This window comes from Drosophila sulfurigaster, chromosome 3, assembly GCF_023558435.1.
Source record: "Drosophila sulfurigaster albostrigata strain 15112-1811.04 chromosome 3, ASM2355843v2, whole genome shotgun sequence".
Classification (NCBI taxonomy): domain Eukaryota; kingdom Metazoa; phylum Arthropoda; class Insecta; order Diptera; family Drosophilidae; genus Drosophila; species Drosophila sulfurigaster.
In genome coordinates, this window is record NC_084883.1 from 32,045,009 (window position 1) to 32,070,808 (window position 25,800).

Consider the following 25,800-nt stretch of genomic DNA (forward strand, 5'->3'; position numbering starts at 1 on the left):
TTGACTATTTGTGCAAATATTTAAATACAAAATGCTCAGAATGCCAATAATAAATGCTGATAACAAATAATAACAAAAGCTCTTTCAAGATCTCAGAATATAGAGTACTTACCCTTTAATGCTGAGTTAAGGAAGACGATTTTTATTTTGCGATTCTCTTAAATTTCACTTTGTAAATATTCCTCTCTATTGGGTTATGTTCATGGTGCGCGGCTTTGCGTTCGGCAGTCTATGTGGAGCATGAACTCTAACAGCATTACTGCTCTATAAAGCAGTTTTGTTAAAATCGAATTCAACATGAAATGCTTGGAGGCTTTTGGCATTTCTGTTGCCGACATCAGTGTGTTGCTTGCGAATCAGATTGTTGTAAGAATTTGGATAATTGGTGGTAAGATATGATCAAAATTAGATATTTGTAAGCTATAAGCTTCAAATCTTATTTTTTCAGCTGCCATTACTTTGGATTACAGTTTTATCCATCAACATTGTATTTAATATAGGGATTGTTAGTCGTGTGTTCAGAATCACTGATCTGCAATTAGAGAATGGATATATTTTTCAATTGCATTTGGTGATCATCGAACCCATTTTTCTGGAAACATTCTCTGAAAAGGTCAAGTTATTAATTTATATATTTATCGGTAAGTACTACATACTTACATATCTTAGCCACTGATCATTTAATATATATGTATATATTTTACTCCACAGTTTCGGTTGTAGTCATTGTATTATATATTTTGGGCTTTGTGTTCGACGAGCTGCCAAATTCCACCCAATCCAATGCTACAAAACGAATTACAACTTCGGGCGGTACTGAAAGTTTTCATCAGCATCAACAATATGCGAGCTTGAGTGCAAATGGGAGAGCTCAATTGCCGAATTGAATTTTGCAGTTGGTGAACTATTGACCAATTCACTTGGCTAAGATAAAGACTGATATGAGGCTGCCCATATATTACGTAATCACGTTTTCCGCGATTTTTGACCCCTCCCCCCTGTTAATCAAAAGTAATCTTTTAATGAACATACTCCCCCCCACAATGATTACGTAATCACAAAAAAAGAAAAATATTCAAATTTGTTCTTTTAATCTATATTTGCAAAAGGAGATTCCAGCCAATTTAATATTATTTATTACCGCAAGTAAATAATAGAATATGTACATATATGGACTTAATTATAGAGTTGCATTCGGTACTTATTAACGGAGTAATCGGCGCGAAGCCAATTTTTGAATAAATACTTTTAACAACAAAATTTTTATAAAATGATTACGTAATCATTGTCCAAGACCCCTCCCTCTCCATGTAATCAAACATAATCACTCCCAATTGTGTTTTAGTAGCAGACAACATAGCGGCTGTCCACCATTCGACTGGAACCAGGACCAGGAAATTTCCTTGACCCCCTCCCCCTTCCCTGAGTGATTACGTAATATATGTTAGTATGTAATGACACAGCTCTCTTAAGATAAGAAAGACTTCTCTTAATCACAATTCAGTTAAGTTCCACATTGCGATTATATGCCGCTTTTAAGGTTTGTTAGCGGTGCTCGGCGATTCGAGCGTCAGTTTATTTTAAGCAATCGTTCAAAACACTTGCATTCCAAATATTCCAAATTGAGTTTTTGAATAAAGTCTGATTATGGGATGCCTTAAAGCTAGTGGAATCGCAATTACCATTATCAGTGTTCTCTTCACGCATTTTCTATTTATCGAATTCTGCATTCAGAGGACAAATCTTTGGAATCTGACAAATAATCGTAAGAAGATAACTAAATGGAATTATATTTAACTTTAAATAGGAATTTTTTTTAATATGTATAATTTTATAATTATCTTTCAGTTTCTATTACATCTATAATTCTTCTGGGTAACAGCTCTAGTTTATTTCTGAACATGTTTGTCTTGGCACGCATAATCAAGAACGATCCTCTCGGAGTCAAACTATGGATCGCTTATTCAATAGCTCTTGCTTCGCTTCTTATCTTGGCTATTTATTATAGAATATTTTCAGGAATAACAAACGACATTAGTTTCTTTTTTATAAGTAAGTAATAATTAAAAAAGATTTGCCCTAATTGTTATTACATTCTATTTTATTTTTCAACAGTTTACCTCTTTATTTCAACTATTATAATGGGTTTCCTTCAAAGGAATCTTCAAAGAAAACAGAATGTGACATTTGAGACTCAAATCAATGACTCTTAAAGCTAATGAAAATGATGATATCATCTTTACAATTACAACCTATTTTCAACATTTCAATAAAGCAACTCAAGAAATAAAATTGAATATTTGTGCAAGATGCTCAGAATGCCAATAACAAAAATTGTTCCGAAGCTCTAAAAAAAAAAAAAAAATAGAATTCATTTTGTATACCGCTGATAACAAATAATAACAAAAGCTCTTTCAAGAATAAAGAGTACTTACCCTTTAATGCTGAGTTAAGTAAGACGATTTTTATTTTGCGATACTCTTAAGTTTATCTTTGTAAATATTCCTCTCTATTGGGTTATGTTCATGGTGCGTTGCTTTGTGTTCGGCAGTCTATGTTGAGCATGAACACTAACAGCATTAGTGCTCTATAAAGCAGTTTTGTTAAACTCGAATTCAACATAAAATGATTGAAGGCATTTGGAATTTCTGTTGTCGACATCAGTGTGTTGCTTGCGAATCAGATTGTTGTTACAATTTGGATAATTGGTGGTAAGATATGATCAAAATTAGATATTTGTAAGCTATTGGCTTCAAATCTTATTTTTTCAGCTGCCATTACTTTGGATTACAGTTTTATCCATCAACATTGTATTTAATATAGGGATTGTTAGTCGTATGTTCAAAATGACCGATCTGGAATTAGAGAATGGATATATTTTTCAATCGCATTTGGTTTGGTGATCATTGGGCCCATTCTTCAGGAAACATTCTTTAAAATATCAAGTTATTGATTTATACATTTATCGGTAAGTTCTACATACTTACATAGCTTAGCCACTGATCATTTAATATATATGTATGTGTATTATACTCCACAGTTTACCTAATAGTTTCGGTTGTTGTCATTACTACATCACGAACTACAAATTCGGCTGGTACTGAAAGTTATCATCAGCATCAACAATATGCGAGCTTGAGTGAAACTGGGAGAACTTTGCAGTTGGTGAACTATTTACCAACTCACCTGGCTAAGATAAGGACTGATATGGAAACTGTGATGATTCTGAATATCTCACTCAATAATGATAATGATGAATGCTGTCAATGATTAAGAATTTAATGACTTTCAGTGCGATGTACCTGGCAGTGATGATTAAGTTAACATAAAATTTATCTTTTATAATATTAATAATATATTCTTGGCGACTTTCGGCATGCTTCTCTTACATATCATTAGAATTCATTTTGGTAAATTCAATTCAAAAATCGTGGTTATTAACGGATTGTTAATGATTTTTTTATAACTAACAATGCACTTTATTTGACAGTTTATATATTTATCTCGCTTATTATTATGCTCTTCATGAAGTGTTTGGGGAAAAAGAAGAAAGACGAATCGCTTACGTATTTTCCAACAAAATCCAGAAAATCAGTAAATGGCTTCGAATCACTAATGGGTGGAAATTATGATACACCCGGAAATGATGGAAAGGATGTTCCTTTAACTATTATAGTTAAGCAAATATCGACAAATCCCTTTGATTACGATACCGATTGTGCTAGCGATAATGCATCTGTATCTGCTTACTCATATGGAGGATACTCATATGGAGGTTACTAATATGGAGGTTACTCGGGTGATGGAGGTGGCTACGATTCGAAAAAACCGGAGTCTATTTTAATTTACATATTTACTTTTGTTTGCACTACCAAAAGTTCTGCCACTTATTGATATTCTTGTTGCATTCCTCTCTCAATTGTTTACACTCTCTTTTAGGCAATCGGCTTTTATTGCCGATTAGATCGTGCTCTTAACGATCAACAAAATATGTTTTATCAATATACCAAAAAAAATCATAAAACATGATATAAGATGTGCATATATGTTTGCATTTATTATTTAATTGTCTAATAATGATATAATAATAATAAATTTCTTTAAAAAGTTACTAAACATTTGGTTTTAGTTTTATTAAAAAAAAAATTAAAGAGAGCAAAACTTAAATTTCTCTTAAATCAACAACTTCAAGAGAATCCTCAACTACCTCAGAGAATCCACATAAGTTCCACATTGTGAATATTTTGCTTTCGTGAAATATGTAGACTTGCGTTGCTCAAACACATCATCAGCAGTGTCCGCAAAATCATCATTCAGGGAACGTGTATACAAAGTTATCTCAAACGAGTATTTAAATATTACTACTTTAAGATGGGATGCTGTGAAGTATTGAAAATCGCTTTTAGTGTCATCAATGCATTATGTACGCCTGTACTTATTGCGGCAATATACGGTGTGAACAAGGGATATCTTTATGGTGAGAAGTTAACCAAATGACAAGATAAAAGATTTTATTAGTATATTATGGCTAAGTTCAAAAATATATATTTATATTTATAATTATTTTTTCAGATTTTGCACCATTCGTTTTACTTTATGTAGTCTCGCTATTCATCAATGTACATCTTAATATGCTCAATTTGGAACGCACATTTAAGACGAATCGCAGATTAGTTATAACATGTGCTTCCTGCTCGATCTATTTTATTTTTTTGCGATTATTGAAACTTAATATAGTAATTGTATTTATATTCTTCATACATTTTATTAACTTTTTGATCCTATGTAAGTAATATTATGTTATTCATTATTGGAACTGTTATAGTTCATTACGATATGTATATTTTTCTTTTCAGGTTACCTTGTTATTTCGCTTATTATTGTGTGTTTAATACACTTGGATTTTCGAAAGAATCAAAACACGGCGCTTGATACTGAAATGAATACGATCGAAACGTTACCAGAGTAATGAGAGATCTGATATCGATACTACAATTCATTTCGAGAATTTATTATTGGGTACATATTCAACGCTCAATGCTCAACTACCTCAGAAGATTTAAAGTAGACTTTTATCTAAAATATCTAGTGATAATATCTAGTGATGCGAGTTATTTTTATTACTGTAAATTGTTTTATACTTCAATCAAAATCAAGTCAAATATATTAAAAAAATTATATTAATATATAAGTTGCTTAATATTTATAACTTTCTAGTGGAGTGCAAAATTAGCTTGCATACATAATTCTCTGAACTTTTGAACTTGATTCAAACTATGGCAGCCTCAATGAATCTGCATGCGATTGCTCAGATGTAGAATACGGCGGTGTCTACAGTTTCTGAACACCGGAGTCTATTTCAATTTTCACATTTACTTTTGTTTGTACTCATCAATATGCGAATACTTATCGATCTTCTTTATTTACATTTCTCTCTCGCTTGCTCAAATTCTCTTTTTGGCAATCGGCTTTTAATGTTGATTAGCTCGGGTAAGTTAATACACAACGTACAAACAAAGCATAAATCATGGGAAAAATGTGGATTTAGTATTTTAATGTCTTATTGTAATATTAATTTTCTTAAAAAATTGACTTAACATTTTGTTTTAATTTTATTAAAAAAATGAAAGAGCAAAATCAAGATTTCTCTTTTGGCGGTAAATTCAAGAGAATCCACTTAGGTTCCACATTGCGAGACTTCTAATTTTTCGAATAGACATGCGTTGCTACAAATATCAGCAGTGTGCCCAAAACCATCATCCAGTGAACGTGTATTCAAGATTATTGCAATTGAGTATTTAAATATTACCAACTAAATATGGGATTCAATGAAGTATTGAGAGTCACTTTTAGAATCATCAATGCGTTATTAACGCCTGTGTTTATTATGGTAATATGCGGAGTGAACACACGACCTCATCTAGGTGAGATGTCAACCAAATGACAAGATAAATGTTTTTAGTAAAAATATATAATATTCGTATTTATTACTATATTTCAGGTTTTCCGCGACCTTTAGTTTTATTTACTTATTTACTTTGCCTTATCGCGCTATCGATCAATGTACATCTAAATATGCTCAATTTTGAACGCACATTCAAGACGAATCGTAGATTATTGATAACAATTTTCTCCTGCTCAATCTTTATTTGTTCATTGCACTATACGGTACTTGATGGTGTAATTTCTTATCCAATAATATCAAAATTATTTCTCATTTTTGTCATATGTAAGTAATACTATATTCTTTATTATTACAACTGTTACATTTGATTACTATATATGTATGTATATTTATCTTTGCAGTTTACTTTATTGTTTCGTCTATTATCGTTTTTTTGATACACATGGATTTTCAAAAGAATCAAAACACGTCGTTTGATACTGAAATGAATACCATCGAAAGGATATCAGAGTAATGAGAGATCTGATATCGATACTAAATACCTTTGGAGAATTTATTATTAAGTACTTATTCAACGCTCAATGCTCAACTACCTCAGAAGATTTAAAGTTGACTTTTATCTAAAATATCTAGCGATGCGACTTATTTTTATTACTGTAAAATGTTGTATATTTCAACAAAAATCTAGTCAAATATATTAAAAAATTATATTAATATATAGCTGCTTAATATTTATAACTTTCTAGTAGAGTGCAAAATCAGCTTGCATACATAATTCTCTGAACTTTTGAACTTTATTCAAACTATACCTTAATGAATCTGTATGTGATTGCGCAGATGTAGAATAAGGCGGTGGCTACGATTTGTGAGCATCGGAGTCTATTTCAATTTTTACATTTACTTATGTTTGTATCAGGCTGACATTTATATACTTAATATTTTGTATATATAATATATGTAACATAATTCCCTGAACTTTTGATCACTATGCAAACTATGGCAGCGATGATGCTTCTGTATGTGATTACTCAAATGGAGAATATGGAGATTTTCATTTTCATATTTGTATGGAAGTCTAATTTAATTATTCTCTCAAAGAGTCTGCAACTCTTTGATGTTCTTAATATTTCTCTTATTCTCCTCTTTCCCTTTCTCCCTCTCTTTATCTCGCTAGCTCAAATTCTCTTTTTGGAATCAACTTATAATGCTAATGGTTTCTACTATACCAGCATACAAAAAAGGGCATGTAAAAATGTTTTAAAAAAAAATGAAATTTATAAAATTTATATTTATAATTTCTCTTCAGTCGGCAACGTCAAGAGCAGACATTGAAGTTACGAAAACTTACGCTGCTTAAAGAAATTAGCTGTAGGGTTCACAATATCATTATTCAGTATACGAGTATTTAAAATGTTCTGAAATAAATATTTCAAATACACTGTTCTCTTAGGATAAGAGACAATTCTCTTAACTACAGAATTCGTGTTTCAATAAAGTTACATATTGCGATTCGGTTTTTTCTTAGATTTCTCAGCTGTGTTCGGTAGTTTTTTCTAAGCTGTCATTCAAGACACATTCATTTTGACTACTACATTATTATGGGATGCTAGTGAGAACGCTGTTATCATCGCAGCTCTATTAGAGTCAATTTCCATTGAAAGAATGATAGTGTTGTTCAAAAGCGATGTCCAAATCAATATTTGTTTATTTTTTTTTTTTTAATTTTTTGTTTTTGTGGTCATATTAATCATTTCTTCCAATTTTTGTTTCCCGAATAGTGAAGTTTTTTAATTTAATTTTTTACTGATAAGTATTAATTCGTAATTTTGTGCTATTAGTCATTTTGTTTTCATTTTTTCAAATAAGTAATCAAACAATTTTTTGAAAATAAAGAGAGTTTTTTATTTTGAGTTCATTTTATTTTAAAATTCTCTTATGTTCACATTGCGCATCTCTCTCGGCCTCGAGTTATGTGTATGGCGCTGGGCTATTTTATAGGCAGTCTACGTTCAACATTAAGCACGAGGGCACAATAGCTGTCTAAAGTGAATTTTGGAAAATATCAACATGAAATATTTGAAGGCTTGTGGAATTGCTGTTACCATCATCAATGTGTTGTTTTCGATTGTAATTATTGGGGCATTATTAGATATTGTTAAAGTTGATGGAGAATGCAGTAAAGAGAATTGTGGTATGATATGATCACAATAAGATATTTTTGAACATTTCGAAAATTGTATTTTTTTTTTTTTTTAGCTAGTATGCCATTACTTTGGATTGTTGTTTTAATCAGCAACATAATTTTTAATGTGTGTATTCTTGGTTACATATTCTACAATGAGCGATCTGCAATTAGAGCGTGGAAATATTTTTCAATAGTATTTGTTTGTTTGATCATTGCGCCAACTTGTGAAGACACATTTGTTGGAAAGATCAAGTTAATGTTCTTTATATTTATCGGTAAGTATGGCATAGCATACTTAATCTTTGATCGTGTACTAACTTATTTTATCCCTACAGCTAAAATATTAATTTCGATTATTATAATAGTCTTTGTTGAAAAGACATTACCAAAGAAAGATGATTTGCCAAATTCAATTGAATTCTATGCTACAAATAGAATACCAACTAATTCAACCAATCAAAGGAGTAACTTTGCGACTTCGGCCGGTACTAGAAGATATCGTCAGCATCAACAATATGAGAGCTGGAGTGAAAATGAGGGAATTGAGTTGCCGGATACTCAATTTGAATATGATTTTACAATTGGTGAACTATTTATCAATGGTGGCACTGGCTCAGATAAAAATGATTTTGGGAACTGTGATGATTCTGATAGGCAGAATAATGATAACGATGGATGCTGTCAGGTCTCAAACGATGATAATAGTGGAGGTGGTTATGATTATAATTGCTCAAATGATTATGAATCTAATAATTGTGGTTGCGATGACTCTGGAGGTTATGACTGTGGTGGTGGCGATGATTAAGTTATCATAAATGAAATCCAATTACATATTAGTTCTCAGTAGTTAGTTCACAGTAATTCATTACATGTTCATAATCTTAAATACAATATTCTGCTATACCGATTGCACTTACAACAAAATAACAGCTTTTCATGTCATCTACTGAAGAACATTCACCCTTCGGTGTTCAGCTCGGTAATTCATATGCATTTTATACGTATATGTGTATAGACTCATATGTGTTTGTATTGTCTATAGATTTACATTCCACACTAGATTCCGCTATCTGAAGCTCTCGTACGCAGTTAGAAAGCTTAGGTTTCAGTTTGAACTGATCCGTCTCCGACAACACGTGTGTATTCCTTTATGTAAATTATAGTTGAATGTTTGTACTATATGTGGTATAACTGAAAACTTTTCAATATGGCATACCATATTTGTGGCGCTACAGTATCATTCTTAAATTTGTTGTATTCCCTTGGGTACTTTGCAATCGTGTTCGCTGACTTGGTCACAGGCGATGCCGGTGAGTTTGTGTATGTTTATGAATATTTATGCGAATTTGTAGAAACCGGATATTTCTCTTCCAGACAGAAGGTATTTGCATTGGCCTTGGCTTGTGGTGTACGCTGTGAATATGTGCGTCAACACATTTATGTTCAGACGCTATTACAGAGCCCAAAGAGTAGGCATTTGGTTTTGGTTCTTTATTAGTTTCGTCGTACTTCTATTACATATCTATAAGATTCAATCCGGTAAATTGAGTTCAACTATCAGAACTATAAACGAATTCATTTGTTGTGAGTACTTCAGTTGGCTCATAATTTTATTTTTCCAACTAATAATTAACTTTATTTTACAGTTTACATATTTATCACGCTAATTATTATGCTCTTTATGATGAGTATTTTAAAAGATAAAACAGACGAAACTATTGAGCCAACAAAATCTAGAAGAAAATCGGGAAGTGGTGCCGGATCATCTGTAGATGAAATTTGTGATGCACCCGCCGCCGTAGTAATAGGACCTCCTTTATCAATTACATTTCAGCATGTTTCCTCAAGTCCCGCAGGTCACGACGAAGACTGTGGCAACGATGGTGGATCTGCATGTGATGACTCAGATGGAGGATACGGAGATTGCGACGATGGTGGAGACTGTTGCGGCGAATGAAAAAGATATATTACATTTGCTTCCGCATTTCAATTGATTCCATTATGCCAATCTCTTTTCCTTGTGTTCTATGCCACTTGTTGATGTTTTCACCATTTTTCTCTCTCGCTTACTTAAATTCTCTCTTCGGAATACGCTCTCAACACTGACAACTAATTGGCTTGGTTAAGCGCTTTTTACTCAAACAAAAATTGTTGTGTCCGCCCTCAGAAAAAAATCAAATGTGCATTCATGTGCATTCAGTATTTTATTACGCATAAATTATATTGTAACAATATTCAGTGTCAGTGGGAATATAATAACATGTTAAATAAATATCTTATTTTATTTGAATTTTTGTATAATATATATGTTTGCGTTGTCCGCCTTAAGAGAATCCGCTTAACTTCCACAATGCAACTCTTTCACTATCACGTATTATTTGGATGCCCGTTGCTCAAACAAATTGCCCACAGTGTGCGCAAAACCATAATTCAGGACGCGTGTATCCGTAAATATCTGTATGGAGTATTTAAATATTACTGTCTAAATATGGAACACTGTAAATCATTGGGAATTGCTCTTACTATAATCAATGTTCTATTTTCGCCTGTGCTTATAGTGGCAATATACAGTTTTAAAACGGGATATCATGGAGGTGATACTTTAACTATAAATCAAAAAAAAAAAAAATATACTAATTATATTTGTATTTCAGACTATATTCCTTGGGATTGGTTTTGGGTTGTAGCGCTTTTCGTCAATATTCATCTTAATATGTTTGCTTTGGAACGCATATTTAAGAAGTATCACACGATAATTATAATATATGTCACCTGCACGATAATTTATTGTTCATTGTGCATAATAAAAATTGCCAATGATGCTCAAATAAGAGTATATATTTTTCATTTTATTTTTGGTGGTAAGTAGTTCTGTACTAGCAATAAAAAACTGATTGTGATATATATGTTTCATCTTTACAGTTTACCTATTTATTTCGATTACCATATTATGTGTGCTACACAGGAAATAAAAAAAAAATACGGCGAATGATACTCAAATGAAAAGCATCCAAAGCTTACCAGAGTAATGAAATATCCGATGACAATACAAAATGAGTTTCGAGATCTTATTATAGAATACTTATAAAATTTTGAATGCTTGATTATCTTAAAAGGTTTCCATTTAAAATATTCAGTTTTATTATAATAGCTGGAATTATTTTTGATACTGTAAAATTTTTATTCAAATTAATGTTAAGTTAAGTTAAAATAAGCTATATGAATAGGTGATGTTATACATTATATTCTCTCTCGTTCTTGCTGCCTGCCAACCCAGATTGCATTTTTATATTCTTAAACTAAATGAATAAATTAAGATTGTTTATCAAAGGTAGTCAACGATAATAAGACATAACAAAATTAAAATAAAATATAACATATAACAGTAAGTTGGAATCCAAATTTCGAGACAGCAAACTTCCAAAGAGAATAAATTTGGATTGAATTCATTTAATTAAATATTCACAATCATCTTCAAATTGACATCAACATGAAATGATTTCCAAGAAATTAATTTTAATACATATAAAATTTTCAAAGCTCGCCTGACTAACCATGCCAAATAAATGCAGTTAATTAAAAATAAAGTCGAATAACTTAAATTCTCTGCCATAATATTATAATATTATATATTATTTGTTTATAAAATTTGTATCAAGGGGTTTAAAACTTGGGGATTTGGGCAGCACGCGTATGAATCTAAGAGTTCCCTAGGTCTATTTGTTTACTCAGGATCCACACTAAGTTTGTTAGATTCCACATTTTGGAGCTCTCTCACGCAGTCGATAAATTGCGTCATCACTGTACTCTTGATACGCTAAACTTATTATTATATATGTACATACATATGTAAGGGGTAGACTGAAATAAATTGTATGCAAAAAAATAATTTATGTTTGTAGGCATATGGTCACAGTTATAACTCAAAATGGGCTACGCTGAGGAATTTCGAAGAAACATACTCTCCCAAAGTGAATCAAGAAATGCTTAAAATAATTAACCATAACCTATCCTAATTGAAGACTTGGCCAAAAACTATATTGATTTATTAATTTATATTCTTTTTGTGCAAGATATTTTGTTGCTTGCAATATATTCTGTAAAAAAATTTTTGTTGTGCAAAATTTACTTTGTGAGAGTATAAACGAATCGGCATCAAACTGTTGATGAATGCTTTTTTATGCGAACAACTGTTGACGCACGATTTCGGGCAATATCCTACTTTCTAAACTAATTGCTTTCTTTCTCACTTGACTGTTCTCCCAATCGCTCCCATCGCTACTTTGCCTCTCTTGATTTTTCGCTCTTTGTTTAGTTTTGTTTTTTTTTTTCGAGTGTTCTTTCCTTAAGCAGAGCGCGAGCTGGAACCGGCAAGTTTTTAGATCTGTCTGCTTTTGTTGAACTATTTGTGTGCCGCTTTATATATTATAAGATAGTATTCATTTAAAGCGGTTCACTAATTCCTCGAAAGATTTTAGAACTATTCTGCATCAATATAACAAATGCAATTAGTTGACCATAATTTCTAAAAAAAAACGAACAGAACATTCAGGGTTCGGCATGTTACTATCATATGTATACAATTTGTGAGGCAGGGTAACTTCTCCCCCTACTTATTTTCAGAAACCTCTCTTAGTTCCACTTTTTGGAACTCTCGCACACAGACGAAAAATGTCGTCACCGTTTTTCGCTAAAGCCTCGCTGTCGGCATTTGTTTATAGTAAAAGTAGACCTAACACAATATAGTGATGTTTTTCTTATTTTAAAATACTCTTTTGAGATTTTTAATATGACTTGTTTCAGTTGGGGTGTTATAATTGGAATCTCTAATTGTATGTACTCAATTGCATATTTAGTAATCCTATTCATCGACTTGGTTTTAACTGAAAATGTTGCCAGTCTTCGTGAGTGATGTCATTTTTGGTGTATATAGGGGTGTGTGCGAAAATACTTAAGTTTAATGCTTCCAGCTGTAATGCAATGGATGTGGATTACAACATACACTTCCAACTTTTCCCTAAATGTGTATATGCTAGTCTGTTTTATAATAAATAATTATAAACCGATATGGACTTGGATTTCTATCACATGCGTTGTACTTCTATTACGACTGTTTGGGATTAACTACAATACACTCAATTCAATTGATAGAATTGTAGATGTACTTTTAAATAGTGAGTATTTCAGATTCCTCAATATTTTAATCAACTTATTAATTGTATTATTCCGCAGCTTACATTTTCATTTCGATAATAATTACGCCCATTTTGATGGGCAAGCCTAAAAACAGTCGGAAGTCTTCAATGTTTTCCACTTCAATCAATATTATTTATCAGCCTAGCATTTGTGCAGTAAGAAATGATAGATATTTTAAAAATAATGCGTGTCCTTCACCCGTGGACAACATTTCCTCAATTCAACAAGATAACACAATGAATGTTTTGTCAAAGAATAACACAACAAAAAATGTCAGTTCTTCGTCTAATTATTTGAAAGCAATTCTCTATAACACCACTAGATCAGAAAATAATAACGATTGACATAAATAATTGCAAATTTTGTGATTTTAAAGAATATCGGAAGAGTTACAGGCAACAATTGTATATAGAAACAAAACAAAATACATATCGCAAACCTAGTGTTGTTACTTTGTTGCAATTCTTTTGTAATCACGTCTACATTTTTTAAATAAATACAAAATGTACTTAAAACGAATTTTTGTATAAGGGTATGTGAAAGTCTGCTAAACACTTTTCAAGTTTATTATTCGTTTGTTAACTGAATAGATTCCACAACATGTGCTCGCAGAATTTGCTCAGTTAGCAGCTCTTTGTTATCCACTCTCTCACTAATTCTCTTTTTTCACTCTCCCTCTCGCTCTATCTTTCTCTTTTTTGTATCTTTTGTTGATTTCATTTGTCTCACGATACTGAACAGAAATGCGCTCAGTATACATAGAACGCTCGTTAAGCGTGGCTGTTTTTTTTATAGTATCACCTGTGGTTAATGTCAAAAGTGAATTAGTAAATATAAACAATTCACAGAAAACAATTCATTGCTATCGAAAATGGCTGAAGAATCATGGACCATCAAGTCGTGGGCAATTGTCATAGCTGTAATTAGTGCGTTATACTCGTTAATCTACATGGGAATCGAAATTTCAAATTTGATGAATCAGATCATTGGCCGTTAGTCATACATATACATTTTGATTAACCCCTACGCAAATTAAAGACAATTTTGTTTTCAGCTGGGATGTTGGCGACATGGACTGGAGTCTACTTTACGAACATATTGATGAACATGTTCTTTATGGGAAGAAAAGGCGACTGGGGGAAGAGCGAAGTAATACTTTGGATTATTGTTACATTAGTTGTGTATATCCTTCGACTTGTGCTCATTAATTATAGAAAAATAAGTGAGAGACAGCTGTTATTTGCAATAGCTGTAAATGGTGAGTCCGTTAATACTCTGAAATAACATTAAAAATAAGAAATTAATACGTTAATATCTTTTCACAGTTTATATACCATTAACATTCGTTGTGAAAGCATTATTGTACTATCAAGTGGCGAATCCAACTACAGACATTAGTACTTGTTTATTTGGAGGAGGACCAACGAATCTAAATTCAAAAAATATAGGAGAAGTAATTGTTGAAGATCTGTCACATACTCTTCATTCTACTACAGCCCCAAATATTAACGACTTAAACAATGATATTGAAGTTGTTTGTGATGTCAATGATCGTCCTCCAAGTTACAAAAATGTTATGGCTGGTCAGAATACAAACTTATTAAGTTCGAAAGATTAATACTGAGCACACTCTTGCAATTGTTAACGTAAACAAATATTTTGACATTAATTGCTCGAATAATATGGATTTCCCCTATAATAATAGAAATGGAAAGGCCATCGACAATAATGAATCTGAAAATGAAAGCAGCAATCTGGATTTGATGACAAAGATAATGCAAAATGAAATTGAAACGAGTTATTTATCAATACACAAGTACGAGTACTACCTCAATCTCAGGTGTGATTATCTTCACAATGAACAAATGTAATTTATGTGTAAACTGCCAGACGCTCTACGTTTGAGTGTATTATCTTATCTCATGTATCAGCTAACAGAAGCAACGTTGAACTTCTTCAAACATTTTTCTACACCTTTTTGTGTTCTTACTTTACAAAAATAAATTATTAAATAAAATTTGAATTTATTATGTAGTTGATAAGGGTATACACTATTCACTACTCAAGCAAACAGATTGGAATTTTAGCATTTATTTGTTGTGTTAATTTCCAAGCCTTATGCTAGCTGTCATTGACTCTCTTTGGCCTTCCTCTCTCACTCTCTTTGGCTTTCCTCTCTCGCTCTCTCCCTCACTCTCTTGGCTAGTAATACGTTCGCCAATCTACACAAAATAAATAGAAAAATTTTAAATTTTTTGGACTTGTACTTGTTTTTACATAAATACAACAATAAATACAGATATGTGTATTATTTATTTTTTTGATTGGTACCAAATAATCATCTTAGAATTTATTGAAAGAAAATGTTTTTTTTATATTATTCTCTATCATTTTATCATTTATTTTAAAGTAGTAGTATATGGACATATCAAAAACATATTTAAGTATTTTTTCGTTTCAATAATTTGGTATATTTGAAGCGCACTTTTCGCGTCGGGCTCACTTGAGTGTAACTTTCCTTGTCGTTTTATAAAAAATAATTCACTTATAAGAAGATCTCAAAATAGCATTTTTTATAATAAATGAAATGCTATATGTATAGAATGAAATAATAGCAAATTCTGTGAGGAGTCTCTGCATAGTTTGTAGCTCTTTGCCATTCACGCTCTAACTTATTCACTTCCATTCTCTTTCTATCTTCATCCGAATGTCTCTTTTGATGATTTCATTCATCGCTATCTCACGATACTGGATAAACATGCGCTCTGACAGCAGTCAACGTAGAGCTCTCGCTTAGCTTAGCTGCTTTTCAATACTGACAGCTAAAGTTAAAGTGAAAATCGAATTAAAAATCATAAACTCGCAAAAATCCAGCTCATTGACATTCATAATGGCTAAAGAACCATGTACCATCAAGTCGTGGACAATTGTCATAGCCCTAATTAATGTGTTATACTCGTTAATATACATGGGAATCGAAATCGCCAATGTTTTGAATGAAATAGCGGAAAGTAAGTAATACATATTTTTGATCTTTTTGAATATACACATACCAAAGGTAAATATGTTTTTCAGTTGAGATGATGGTGCTATGGATTATGTTGTACACTTTAAATTTTTTGATAAACCTATTCTTTACTGGAAGAAAAGGCGATTGGCAGAAAGCCATGGTAGTTATTTGGTTTATTATTACGGTAATTGTATACATCCTTCGACTCGTGTTCATCAACTATAGCGTCTTGGGAAATAAAAACTTGATATTCGCAATTTGTATAAATGGTAAATCCGTTAATACTTTGAAGCATTTGCAAAGACAATAAATTAATATGAATATGTCTTCACAGTTTATATACCATTTACACTCGTTATTGAATTATTACTCTATTATCAATTGGCGAATCCAACTACAGACATTAGTAGCTGCTTATGTGGGCACAAAGGAAGAAGGACGAATGCAATGTCGAATACTATAGGGGAAGTCATTGTTGAAGATCTATCACACAGCCTTCATTGTACTAGAGCTCCAAATAATACCAACTTAAGCAGTGACTCTCAGAATATGGTCAGAACGCCATATAATGTTATGAATCCTCCAGATTACAACAATGTGGTGGCTGGTCAGAATACTCACTTATTAAACTCGAAGAATTAATACTGATACCATTATAAAAATAATATGAATTAACACTGTCATAAAAGTATTGGAAATGTCAAGGACTACAGTCTGGATATGATGCCAATGAAAATGGACAATGAAATTGAAATAAACTTTTTATCAATACTTAAATACTACCTCAATCTCAGGTGTGATTGTTTGTTCAATAAACATATACAATCTATGCAGTAGCTGACAAAACCTTTATGTGAATGTGAGTGTGCTTACATTTTTAATGAAACCTTTTGTACTTACAATTAACAATAAAAATATAAAATATACATAAATTAATTGCATTATTGGTAATATTAAATAAAATATTTATTTGTTATGCATAAGGTTCAAAGCATGTGCTCGTTTCTATATGTCATTTCTCTCACAAATTTAATCACCAAATTTCGGAAATTTAATCGAGAAGTTTGAAACGACTTGCTAAAATCAGGAATAAAATCTTGAATCTTGAAAAAGGTTTATTCTTAAATCCATATCAAAATTCTACATAAATTCTAAATACAAGAATGAAATAATATCAAATTTGAACAAAGAAGGCAAAATCTTCAACAAAATAAAAAAAATGTTCTAAAATGTAGATTACTCAAAATAAAACAAAAAGCAAAAATGTCTAATGTTTATAAGAATTTTTATGTTGTTAATTATACTTTTATCAATCGAAATTTGCTAATGCGCCTAGTATAAATTTTCTGTAATGTGGAAGTCAACTGAATGTTTGTAAATAAACATAATTCTGATAACTAAATAGATTCCACATAATTTGCTCACTATAAAGAATTACATAGTTTGTAACTCTTGGTTATCATCTCGCTCACTTACTCGCTCTCTTGCTTTCTCTCTTTTGATGATTTCATTCAGGTACTACATAAAAAATAATGCGCTCACTCACCAGTCTAGCGAGAGACCTCCTTAAGGATGGCTGCTTCTCAATACTGTCAGCTATAGTTAAAGTAAAAAGTGAACTAATAATTATAAACAGAAACTAGCAAAATCAATTCTTTACTATTCCGATAATGGCTGAAAACTCGAGTAACATCAAAAAGTGGGCAAATTTAACAGCTGGAGTTAGTGTGGCCTATTCGATAATCTGCATTGGAATCGAATTCATCACTGCGTGGCATTCTTTCACAGGCGGTTAGCTATATACACCTATTTATAATTTACACACATACATATTTGCACATACATAAAGCCCAATTATGTTTTTCAGTTAGAATGTTGATGACTATACTCTACTTTACAAATATGTGGACAAACTGGATTATTGGGATAGATGACATAAAATGCGAGAAGATCCATTTAATATTTTGGTTTGGTTTCACATTATTTTTGTTAATTATTCGACTCGCGTGCACTAACTACAGCAACTTGAGTATTGGAATTTTGGTATTCACAATTTTTGTAAACGGTAAATCCCTAAAAACTAAAAACAAACACAAGAAATTAATATATATGTTAATATTTCTTTACAGTTTATATGCTATTTGTACTTTTGGTAATATTATTATTGAATAACAAAATGAATTATTCAACTACAGGCATTGACAGCAGTTTAAATTCCAATCATAATAACTTACACAATGATTCTGACAGTGGTGGTTTATCAAGTTCTAGAAACATAAACAATGATTCCCAAATTGCCTTTGGTACAGCTCCAACTTTGAATGATTTAAACAACGATTCGCAGAATAATTTTGGTACATCCTCAAATTTCACAGATTTAAATAATGAATCTCACAATATGGCAAGATCGGCTGATATTAATATTATTTACAATGTTAATGATCCTCCTCCCAGTTATGATGATGTTATGAATCTTCAGAATGGAAAATTTTAAAATCATATTATGTAATACTGGTGTCACTTCAGCTAAAGTAATCAAATATTTTAATAATAATTGATTTAATAATACCACGATAATAATAGTATTGGATAGGCCAAGAAAAACAATGAACCTCGAAGTGAATGTAGCAAACTATAAAATTATATAAAAATATTATTATAAGCATATTACTTAAGTCCATAATGTCACAGTGATAATAATTGTAATGCTGTCAGAGTTCGCTGATGACAAAGATAGTACAAAATAAAATAATAACAATTTATTTAAAAATACTCAAGAACTACATACCTCAATTCATTTAATAAGTACGATTTATAAATAAGTTTATACTGATAGACGTATGAGATGTGATGCTTAAACTAAAATAAAGCAAAAGCATATGGTCGCTGGCATTGTGCTCTCATTGACCTTCCTCTCTCGATCACTTTAGAGTCTGTCTAGTAACACGTTCACCAATTTTCTCATATTTAAAAGCGAATTTTTTGAAATACTGATGTCTGTGCTAGCGATCTTAAGCTCTGTCTTTAACATAATCGCTACGAAAAAGATCTACTTCATGAATTAAATCAAAATTCTACAAAAATATTTAATTGAAATTCAACACCATAAGGTTCTTTCTAGAATAGAATTTTAAAATGTAACTAAGAAAACAAAATTTTTTACCAAAAACAAGTTTTAAAATTTAGATTGATTAAAATAAAGAAAACAACAAGATATTTAATTGTGTTTTTTTTATACATTTAGGTATGTTGTCTTATTTTTTATTAATATAAGCTACTTGCCGGTTTTTTTTATATACGAACCAAGTAGAGCTCGAACTCACGACCAACGACAACAGGGCACAATGTTTTGCGGAATCTCTTCTTACTGAGCTAACAGCAACTACACCAGAAACTTAGATCTAATTTTAAAGGAAGGGATATGCACTTCATGAATTTGATATATTTTTAAACATAAAAAAAGATTTTCAAATCTTAAAATGATGATTGGAGAACAAAATATTGTATAACATTTTTTGCGATCGAAAAGTTATAAAATTGAGATTTGCAACCTTTTTTTTTAATATATTTTAATTTGAATTTTTGTCTCTGTATCTATGGATTTGGATTTCAATCATACTAATCATATTATAAAATTATAGGAGTAATATATAGTATGAATTCGAATAAAACATTAAAAGTCATGACTGATGTAAAGCGAAATTGTCTACAATTCTTTGATCAATCGATATTTGTTAATGCGCCTAGTATGAATTTTCTGTGAGGGTATGCGGAAGTCTAGTGAAAGCTTTCTGAGCAAAGCTTCTTTTGATAACTGAATAGATTCCACATAATATGCTCGCTATTTTTGTGTAATTTGAACCTTTTGGTTATCACTTCGCTCACTTATTAACTCTCTTGCTCTCTCTCTCTCTTATTTTCTCTTTTTTAATGCTTTCATTCAAAGCTATCTCATGATACTTAGCAAAAATGTGCTCTGACACCAGTCTACATAGAGCTTTCGTTCAGATTGGCTGCTTCTCAATACTATCAGCTAAAGTTAAAGTGAAAAGTGAACTAGTAACTATAAACAGAAACTCGCAGAAATTCCTTATTATTCCGACAATGGCTGACATAAAGAAGTTGGCAGCTTCATTAGCTCAAATAAGTCTATACTACTCCATAATCTGCATGGCAATCGAATTGACCAGTATGAAGGATCATTCCGTAAACGGTTAGCCATATAAACCTATCTTTGATTGACAGTGTATATGAAAAATAATTATGTTTTTCAGTGGTAATCGCAATGACATGGTTTACAATCTACCTTATAAATACGTTGATAAATTTTTGGATGTTAGATACGGATTACAATACACTTAAGAAGGGCCGTTTAAGATTTTGGTTTGGTTTCACGTTATTTTTATTAATTATTCGACTCGTGTGCACTAACTACAGCCACTTGAGTATGGTAGTTTTGTTACTCACAATGGTTGTAAATAGTAAGTTTCTTAAAATTTAAAAAATTGAGCACAAGAAATTAATATATATCAATATTTCCTTACAGTTTATATCATATTTGTACTTTGGGTAATAATGTTATTGATTAACAAAATGGATAATCCAACTACAACAGACATTAGGAGCAGCTTAACTTCCGTCGCAGTTAATAATGAAATAATAAGTGTCACTGCGGATGAAACAAATATTGAAGATCTATCAGATAATCTTCGTTCTGCTATAGACCCAAATCATGACGACTTACACAATGGTGGTCGTGCTATAGGCTCAAGTTCTAGCAACTTAAACAATGATTACCAAATTGTCTTTGGTACAGCCCCAACTTTGGATGACTTAAATAGCGATTTTACAGAGTTAAACAATCATTCTTACAATCTGTCCAGATCGGCTGACACTAACATAACTGCGAATGCGAATGCGAATGATCCTCCTCCAAGCTACGATGATGTTATGACTCCTAAGAATGAGAAATTATAAAATCTTATTTTGTTGACATTCCGACAGCTAAAGTAATCAAATATTTGTTTAGTAATTAATTAAATAATTCCACCACATTTATGTATTGGAAAGGCCAGTAACAATAACGAACATGGAAACGAAAGAAGGAATCTAAGTATTTATAAGCAAGTAAGAAACCTACAGTTGAGTGTGCTCAACTCTGAAATACCCGCCACAAATTATGAGTAAAAGCAAAACAATGCGGTATTATTCCTATTCCTGAAAAGCCTGAAACCCACCAAAGGCTACAGAATGCAAAATATACCAGATTTTAAGTCGAATCAATTATGACCACAAGTAAAAAGGCGTTTTTCGTATACAAAAAATATTTAAAACAACTTCTACAAATTGTTTCTGATCGCAACCAAATTTTCGAAAATTATAGTTTTTATATTATTACAATCTTATCGACTAGGGGGAGCGGCAGTGGGCGTGGAAAAAATTTGAAACAAACTTGATCTGCGGGCTATATCGTCTTGGCTGTTGACGCTGATCAAAAATATATACACTTAATTTGCCCTATGCTTGTTCCATATATTTCCTGAAGGCACAAGGTTTTAATACTCTTTTACCATATGGGTATGGGGTATAAAGAGTGATCGATTTTTATAACCATGTTACTTAAAATCCATAATGTTACAGTGATAATAATTGTAATTCTGTCATAGTTCTCTGATAGCAGAGATTATGCAAAATGAAACTAAGACGAACTCAAGTACTCAATCCACTTAATAAACATAATTTACGATTGTACTGACGTATGTGTGTATTAAATATCCTCAGGTAAAAAAAAAGCCTTAAGTATGTTTTAACTAATTACTTTTAATTATTTTATATTGTGTTTTGATAAAAAATAAAAATATAAAAACTTTGTAAAATTTAAATTTGTTTTTTTTTTCTGTGAAAAAAAGAAGGTGTTCCCTGTCATTAGCCTCTCATTGACCTTCCTCTCTCGATCACATTCACCAATGTTTGCAAATTTAATAGAGACTTTTTGAACTATACCATAATCTTGTGCAGTGAAAGACTTTTACTTTACTGTCTGTGATAGCAGCCTTAGATTAAACGATATAATAGCTAGGAAAAAAGTTCTTATTTATTAATTGATTTGTTTATATTTATTACAAGTAAGAAAGTTACAGTCGAGTGTGCTCGACTGTGAGATACCCGCTACCCATTTTTAATGAAAGTATTTCTTTAATAACTTCCACAATTTTTATCTGACCAAATTTTCAGGAATCATAACTACTACAGTAATTATTGTATATACCAAAATTCGCAACTCTAGCTTTAAAATTACGCTTGTTATTCGATTTTTTTGATTTGCGGGGGCGGAAGTGGGCGTGGCAAAAATTTGAAACAAACTTGATCTGCGTGCAAACATAACAAATGCTGTCGAAAAAAAATTATAGCTCTATCTCTTATAGTCTCTGAGATCTAGGTGTTCATACGGACAGACGGACGGACGGACAGACGGACATGGCTATATCGTCTCGGCTGTTGACGCTGATCAAGAATATATATACTTTATAGGGTCGGAGATGCCTCCTTCTACCTGTTACATACATTTCCTGCCGGCACAAAGTTATAATACCCTTCTACCCTATGGGTAGCGGGTATAATAATCAATAACTTGCTTAAGAGTATAATGAAATCGGCTATAAGCTTCTGTTGATTGCAATTTGAGTTGATATAAACAAATGTTAACGCACGTGCTCCGGCAATAGCCTACTTTCTAACAACATTTTATTCTCCCAATCGCTCGCATTGCTATTTTACGGCTCTCTTGCTCTTTCGCTCTCGGAGTTGCTCAAAATTGATATCTTTGAAACGCTCTCTTGTTACTCACCAACTCAGTGACCACTCTACGCAGAGCGCTTGATTAAAGCGGCTGCTTTTAATTTAATTTCGCACATTTTAATTTAATTTTTCACATTTTCTGCAATCGGCTTTGGATTTATCAATAATTAGCTAATGAATAATTAAGATTGCTTGGTTTAATCATTCTTACACTCTGAGTATTTTTTGGAGGCAGTTCTCTGACTACTTTATATAAGAATATTATTAATTGAAAAGAGATATCAATTGTCTGTAGACTAATGCACCATATGTGTATATTATTTGTTTCGTGGTTTACTTTTGATAAATGAGGATAAAAAATAAGTAGTTATCTGTAAGTCCCAAAAAAATTATCAGCCTTTGGCGTGTTATCAGTCAACGGTAGAATGTATTCTTATACCTAAAATGTGGATTCATATTCTACTTTAAGTTCCAGTTTTAGAACTTTCACTTACAGTTAAAAAAAACGCTATAACAATTTTTGCGGATGATTTGCTTAAAAGTAACAAAAATAAGTCTACCACAATTTAGACATGTTAATTATTTAAGAAGAGTTCTTTAAGTTTCTGAAAATTATTTTTAGCTTGGCTACTATACATCTTAATCTCCATCTTTTTCTAACTTTTCCCCAACTATATATTTTCCAAAGTTCTTTATTATAAGTAATTTTAAATCAATTCGGATTTGGATTTTATTTACAATAATATATGAAATCGAATAAAAACTTTACAACTAATGTGATGCTATAATCAAAGTGGGTGAATGTGCCTAAATTATTTTTTTGTAAGGGTATGCGCAATTCTAGTAAAAGTATTTCAATCAAATATTGTTTTGACAACTGAATAGATTCCACATCATGTGCTCTTGGTTATCACCTCGCTCACTTGTTCGCTCTTTCTTTCTCTTCCTCTCTATGTCTCTCTTTATGTTTATTTTGCTGATTTCATTCGTTGATATCTCATTAAGCTTAGAAAAATGTGCTCTGACACCAGTCTATATACAGCTATTGTTCAGGTTGGCTGCTTCTCAATACTGTCAGCTAAGTTTAAGTAAAAAGTAAACTAGTAAATTATAAACAGAAACACGAAAACAGTTCATTACTGTTGATAATGGCTGAAGAGAAGAGTGATATTAAGATGTGGGCAGCTTTAACAGCTCAAGTTAGTGTGGCCTACTCGATAATCTGCATAGGAGTCGAATTCATCACTGCGGCGGATCTTTTCACAGACGGTTAGCCGCATTCAATTATCTCTGATTAACCAAATGACCATTTGAAAAACAATTATGTTTTCAGTGGGAATGTTGATCACATGGTTTGCACTCTACCTTATAAATATTTGGATAAACCTGGTATTTTCGGGAAAAAGCAGCAATTGGGGAAAGAGCGATATAGTAATCTGGTTTGGTATCACGTCATTGATATTAATCATTCGACTCGCGTGCACTAACTACAGCCACTTGAGTATTGGAGTCTGGGTATTCACAATTATTGTAAATAGTAAGTTCCTGAAAACTTAAAAAAAATTTAAACACAATTAATTTATATTTCCTAATATCTCTTCACAGTTTACATGCTATTTGTTCTTTTTGTAATAATAACATTAAGTAACAAAATGGATAATCCAACTACAGACATCAGGAGCAGCTTAACTTCTGACCCAGATAATAATATAATAATAAGTGCGACGGCGGATGAAACTAATATTGATGATCTGTCAGATAATCTTCGTTCCGCTATAGGCTCATATCACTCCAACTTACACAATGATTCTCCCAGTGGTGGTGTAATAGGTTCAAGTTCTAGTAACTTAAATTGTGATTCCCAGATTGTTTTTGGTACAGCTCCAACTTTGGATGACTTAAACGACGAGTTCCAAAATGATTTAGCAACAGCACCAAGTTATGGCTTATTAAACACTGATTCTCAGAATTTGGCCAGATCAGGTGATATTCACAATATATTTAATGCAAGTGATCCTCCTCCAAGCTACGATGATGTTATGACTCCTAAGAATGAAAAAGAAAAAGTATAAAATTATATAACATAATGTTGATATCACAACAAATCAAATATATTTTTGTGAATTGATTTAATAATAATACGATAATAATAGTATTGGATAGGCCAAGAACAACAATGAACCTCAAGGCGAAAGAAGCCATCTAGGTATTTCTAAAAAAAAATGATCCATAATTATAAGCATGTTACTTAAATTCCATAATGTCACAGTGATAAGAATTGTAATGCTGGTAAAGTTCACTGTTGACAAAGATAGTGCATAATCAAATTATAACGAGTTATTTGTGAATACTCAAGTACTACCTCAATCCACTTATCAAGAATAATTTTCTAGAAAAAAGACAGACACTCTACGTTTGAGTATAATAACTAACCTCAGGTGACAGCTTTAGATGTGATGTTACAAAAGAATGTCCAAATTTGTAATATATTTGTAATTACTTTATAGCTTTTAGTATTTTTTTTTAACAATAAAAAAATATATATATATATATATAAAAAAATATATTTCCATTATGTAACATTTTGTTTGTCAGAGTAAGATCTATAAACTTCTGTTGATTGCTATTTGTTTTTGATATAAACAAATTCTAGTGCACGTGCTCCGGCAATACTTTCTATCAAAATTTAATTCTTTCTCTTCTAAC

At 31.5% G+C, this 25,800-nt stretch overlaps 8 protein-coding genes and 1 long non-coding RNA gene across 10 annotated transcripts; all 9 read left to right on the plus strand.

Moving 5' to 3' along the window:
• Positions 1–1,557: 1,557 nt before the first annotated feature.
• Positions 1,558–2,278, plus strand: LOC133843666 (uncharacterized). The gene is made up of 3 exons (XM_062277310.1): positions 1,558–1,765; positions 1,849–2,052; positions 2,116–2,278. Exons 1-3 carry the CDS (start codon positions 1,648–1,650, stop codon positions 2,211–2,213), a joined length of 420 nt encoding a protein of 139 aa, XP_062133294.1. The 5' UTR covers positions 1,558–1,647; the 3' UTR covers positions 2,214–2,278.
• A 2,027-nt stretch (positions 2,279–4,305) lies between these two features.
• LOC133843396 (uncharacterized) lies at positions 4,306–6,169 on the plus strand. 2 transcript variants are annotated; one of them, XR_009894502.1, is made up of 4 exons: positions 4,306–4,477; positions 4,573–4,785; positions 4,857–5,924; positions 6,002–6,169. It is a non-coding gene; the product is annotated as an uncharacterized LOC133843396 (long non-coding RNA). The 2 variants fall into 2 exon arrangements; XR_009894503.1 differs by lacking the exon at positions 4,573–4,785.
• A 1,585-nt stretch (positions 6,170–7,754) lies between these two features.
• LOC133840026 (uncharacterized) lies at positions 7,755–8,895 on the plus strand. Its single transcript, XM_062271679.1, has 3 exons — positions 7,755–8,096; positions 8,162–8,365; positions 8,426–8,895. The coding sequence occupies exons 1-3, from the start codon at positions 7,973–7,975 to the stop codon at positions 8,893–8,895; spliced, it is 798 nt and encodes a 265-aa protein (XP_062127663.1). The 5' UTR covers positions 7,755–7,972.
• Positions 8,896–9,124: 229 nt separating this feature from the next.
• On the plus strand, positions 9,125–10,362 carry LOC133840870 (uncharacterized). The gene is made up of 3 exons (XM_062272999.1): positions 9,125–9,400; positions 9,465–9,674; positions 9,737–10,362. The coding sequence occupies exons 1-3, from the start codon at positions 9,298–9,300 to the stop codon at positions 10,045–10,047; spliced, it is 624 nt and encodes a 207-aa protein (XP_062128983.1). The 5' UTR covers positions 9,125–9,297; the 3' UTR covers positions 10,048–10,362.
• Positions 10,363–14,051: 3,689 nt separating this feature from the next.
• Positions 14,052–15,266, plus strand: LOC133844686 (uncharacterized). Its single transcript, XM_062278774.1, has 3 exons — positions 14,052–14,278; positions 14,341–14,544; positions 14,612–15,266. Exons 1-3 carry the CDS (start codon positions 14,158–14,160, stop codon positions 14,902–14,904), a joined length of 618 nt encoding a protein of 205 aa, XP_062134758.1. The 5' UTR covers positions 14,052–14,157; the 3' UTR covers positions 14,905–15,266.
• A 587-nt stretch (positions 15,267–15,853) lies between these two features.
• LOC133842982 (uncharacterized) lies at positions 15,854–17,091 on the plus strand. Its single transcript, XM_062276313.1, has 3 exons — positions 15,854–16,297; positions 16,362–16,565; positions 16,631–17,091. Exons 1-3 carry the CDS (start codon positions 16,177–16,179, stop codon positions 16,936–16,938), a joined length of 633 nt encoding a protein of 210 aa, XP_062132297.1. The 5' UTR covers positions 15,854–16,176; the 3' UTR covers positions 16,939–17,091.
• A 764-nt stretch (positions 17,092–17,855) lies between these two features.
• LOC133844438 (uncharacterized) lies at positions 17,856–18,909 on the plus strand. Its single transcript, XM_062278421.1, has 3 exons — positions 17,856–18,087; positions 18,164–18,361; positions 18,426–18,909. Exons 1-3 carry the CDS (start codon positions 17,967–17,969, stop codon positions 18,788–18,790), a joined length of 684 nt encoding a protein of 227 aa, XP_062134405.1. The 5' UTR covers positions 17,856–17,966; the 3' UTR covers positions 18,791–18,909.
• Positions 18,910–20,239: 1,330 nt separating this feature from the next.
• Positions 20,240–21,477, plus strand: LOC133843336 (uncharacterized). The gene is made up of 3 exons (XM_062276843.1): positions 20,240–20,509; positions 20,571–20,777; positions 20,843–21,477. The coding sequence occupies exons 1-3, from the start codon at positions 20,266–20,268 to the stop codon at positions 21,271–21,273; spliced, it is 882 nt and encodes a 293-aa protein (XP_062132827.1). The 5' UTR covers positions 20,240–20,265; the 3' UTR covers positions 21,274–21,477.
• Positions 21,478–24,107: 2,630 nt separating this feature from the next.
• LOC133842018 (uncharacterized) lies at positions 24,108–25,579 on the plus strand. The gene is made up of 3 exons (XM_062274907.1): positions 24,108–24,363; positions 24,428–24,631; positions 24,700–25,579. Exons 1-3 carry the CDS (start codon positions 24,243–24,245, stop codon positions 25,164–25,166), a joined length of 792 nt encoding a protein of 263 aa, XP_062130891.1. The 5' UTR covers positions 24,108–24,242; the 3' UTR covers positions 25,167–25,579.
• The last annotated feature ends 221 nt before the right edge of the window (positions 25,580–25,800 follow it).

Bases quoted from the DNA above. Each gene is read 5' to 3' on its own strand.
- LOC133840026 (XM_062271679.1), top strand. From the start codon at position 7,973: ATGAAATATTTGAAGGCTTGTGGAATTGCTGTTACCATCATCAATGTG. The intron at 8,097-8,161 runs GTATGATATGAT...TTTTTTTTTTAG, and splicing joins ATGCAGTAAAGAGAATTGTG to CTAGTATGCCATTACTTTGG. The intron at 8,366-8,425 runs GTAAGTATGGCA...TTATCCCTACAG, and splicing joins AATGTTCTTTATATTTATCG to CTAAAATATTAATTTCGATT.
- LOC133843666 (XM_062277310.1), top strand. From the start codon at position 1,648: ATGGGATGCCTTAAAGCTAGTGGAATCGCAATTACCATTATCAGTGTT. The intron at 1,766-1,848 runs GTAAGAAGATAA...ATTATCTTTCAG, and splicing joins TTGGAATCTGACAAATAATC to TTTCTATTACATCTATAATT. The intron at 2,053-2,115 runs GTAAGTAATAAT...ATTTTTCAACAG, and splicing joins CATTAGTTTCTTTTTTATAA to TTTACCTCTTTATTTCAACT.
- LOC133842018 (XM_062274907.1), top strand. From the start codon at position 24,243: ATGGCTGAAGAGAAGAGTGATATTAAGATGTGGGCAGCTTTAACAGCT. The intron at 24,364-24,427 runs GTTAGCCGCATT...TTATGTTTTCAG, and splicing joins GGCGGATCTTTTCACAGACG to TGGGAATGTTGATCACATGG. The intron at 24,632-24,699 runs GTAAGTTCCTGA...ATCTCTTCACAG, and splicing joins ATTCACAATTATTGTAAATA to TTTACATGCTATTTGTTCTT.
- LOC133842982 (XM_062276313.1), top strand. From the start codon at position 16,177: ATGGCTAAAGAACCATGTACCATCAAGTCGTGGACAATTGTCATAGCC. The intron at 16,298-16,361 runs GTAAGTAATACA...TATGTTTTTCAG, and splicing joins TTTGAATGAAATAGCGGAAA to TTGAGATGATGGTGCTATGG. The intron at 16,566-16,630 runs GTAAATCCGTTA...ATGTCTTCACAG, and splicing joins ATTCGCAATTTGTATAAATG to TTTATATACCATTTACACTC.
- LOC133844438 (XM_062278421.1), top strand. From the start codon at position 17,967: ATGGCTGAAAACTCGAGTAACATCAAAAAGTGGGCAAATTTAACAGCT. The intron at 18,088-18,163 runs GTTAGCTATATA...TATGTTTTTCAG, and splicing joins GTGGCATTCTTTCACAGGCG to TTAGAATGTTGATGACTATA. The intron at 18,362-18,425 runs GTAAATCCCTAA...ATTTCTTTACAG, and splicing joins ATTCACAATTTTTGTAAACG to TTTATATGCTATTTGTACTT.
- LOC133844686 (XM_062278774.1), top strand. From the start codon at position 14,158: ATGGCTGAAGAATCATGGACCATCAAGTCGTGGGCAATTGTCATAGCT. The intron at 14,279-14,340 runs GTTAGTCATACA...TTTTGTTTTCAG, and splicing joins GATGAATCAGATCATTGGCC to CTGGGATGTTGGCGACATGG. The intron at 14,545-14,611 runs GTGAGTCCGTTA...ATCTTTTCACAG, and splicing joins ATTTGCAATAGCTGTAAATG to TTTATATACCATTAACATTC.
- LOC133843336 (XM_062276843.1), top strand. From the start codon at position 20,266: ATGTGCTCTGACACCAGTCTACATAGAGCTTTCGTTCAGATTGGCTGC. The intron at 20,510-20,570 runs GTTAGCCATATA...TATGTTTTTCAG, and splicing joins GAAGGATCATTCCGTAAACG to TGGTAATCGCAATGACATGG. The intron at 20,778-20,842 runs GTAAGTTTCTTA...ATTTCCTTACAG, and splicing joins ACTCACAATGGTTGTAAATA to TTTATATCATATTTGTACTT.
- LOC133840870 (XM_062272999.1), top strand. From the start codon at position 9,298: ATGGCATACCATATTTGTGGCGCTACAGTATCATTCTTAAATTTGTTG. The intron at 9,401-9,464 runs GTGAGTTTGTGT...TTTCTCTTCCAG, and splicing joins CTTGGTCACAGGCGATGCCG to ACAGAAGGTATTTGCATTGG. The intron at 9,675-9,736 runs GTGAGTACTTCA...TTTATTTTACAG, and splicing joins TATAAACGAATTCATTTGTT to TTTACATATTTATCACGCTA.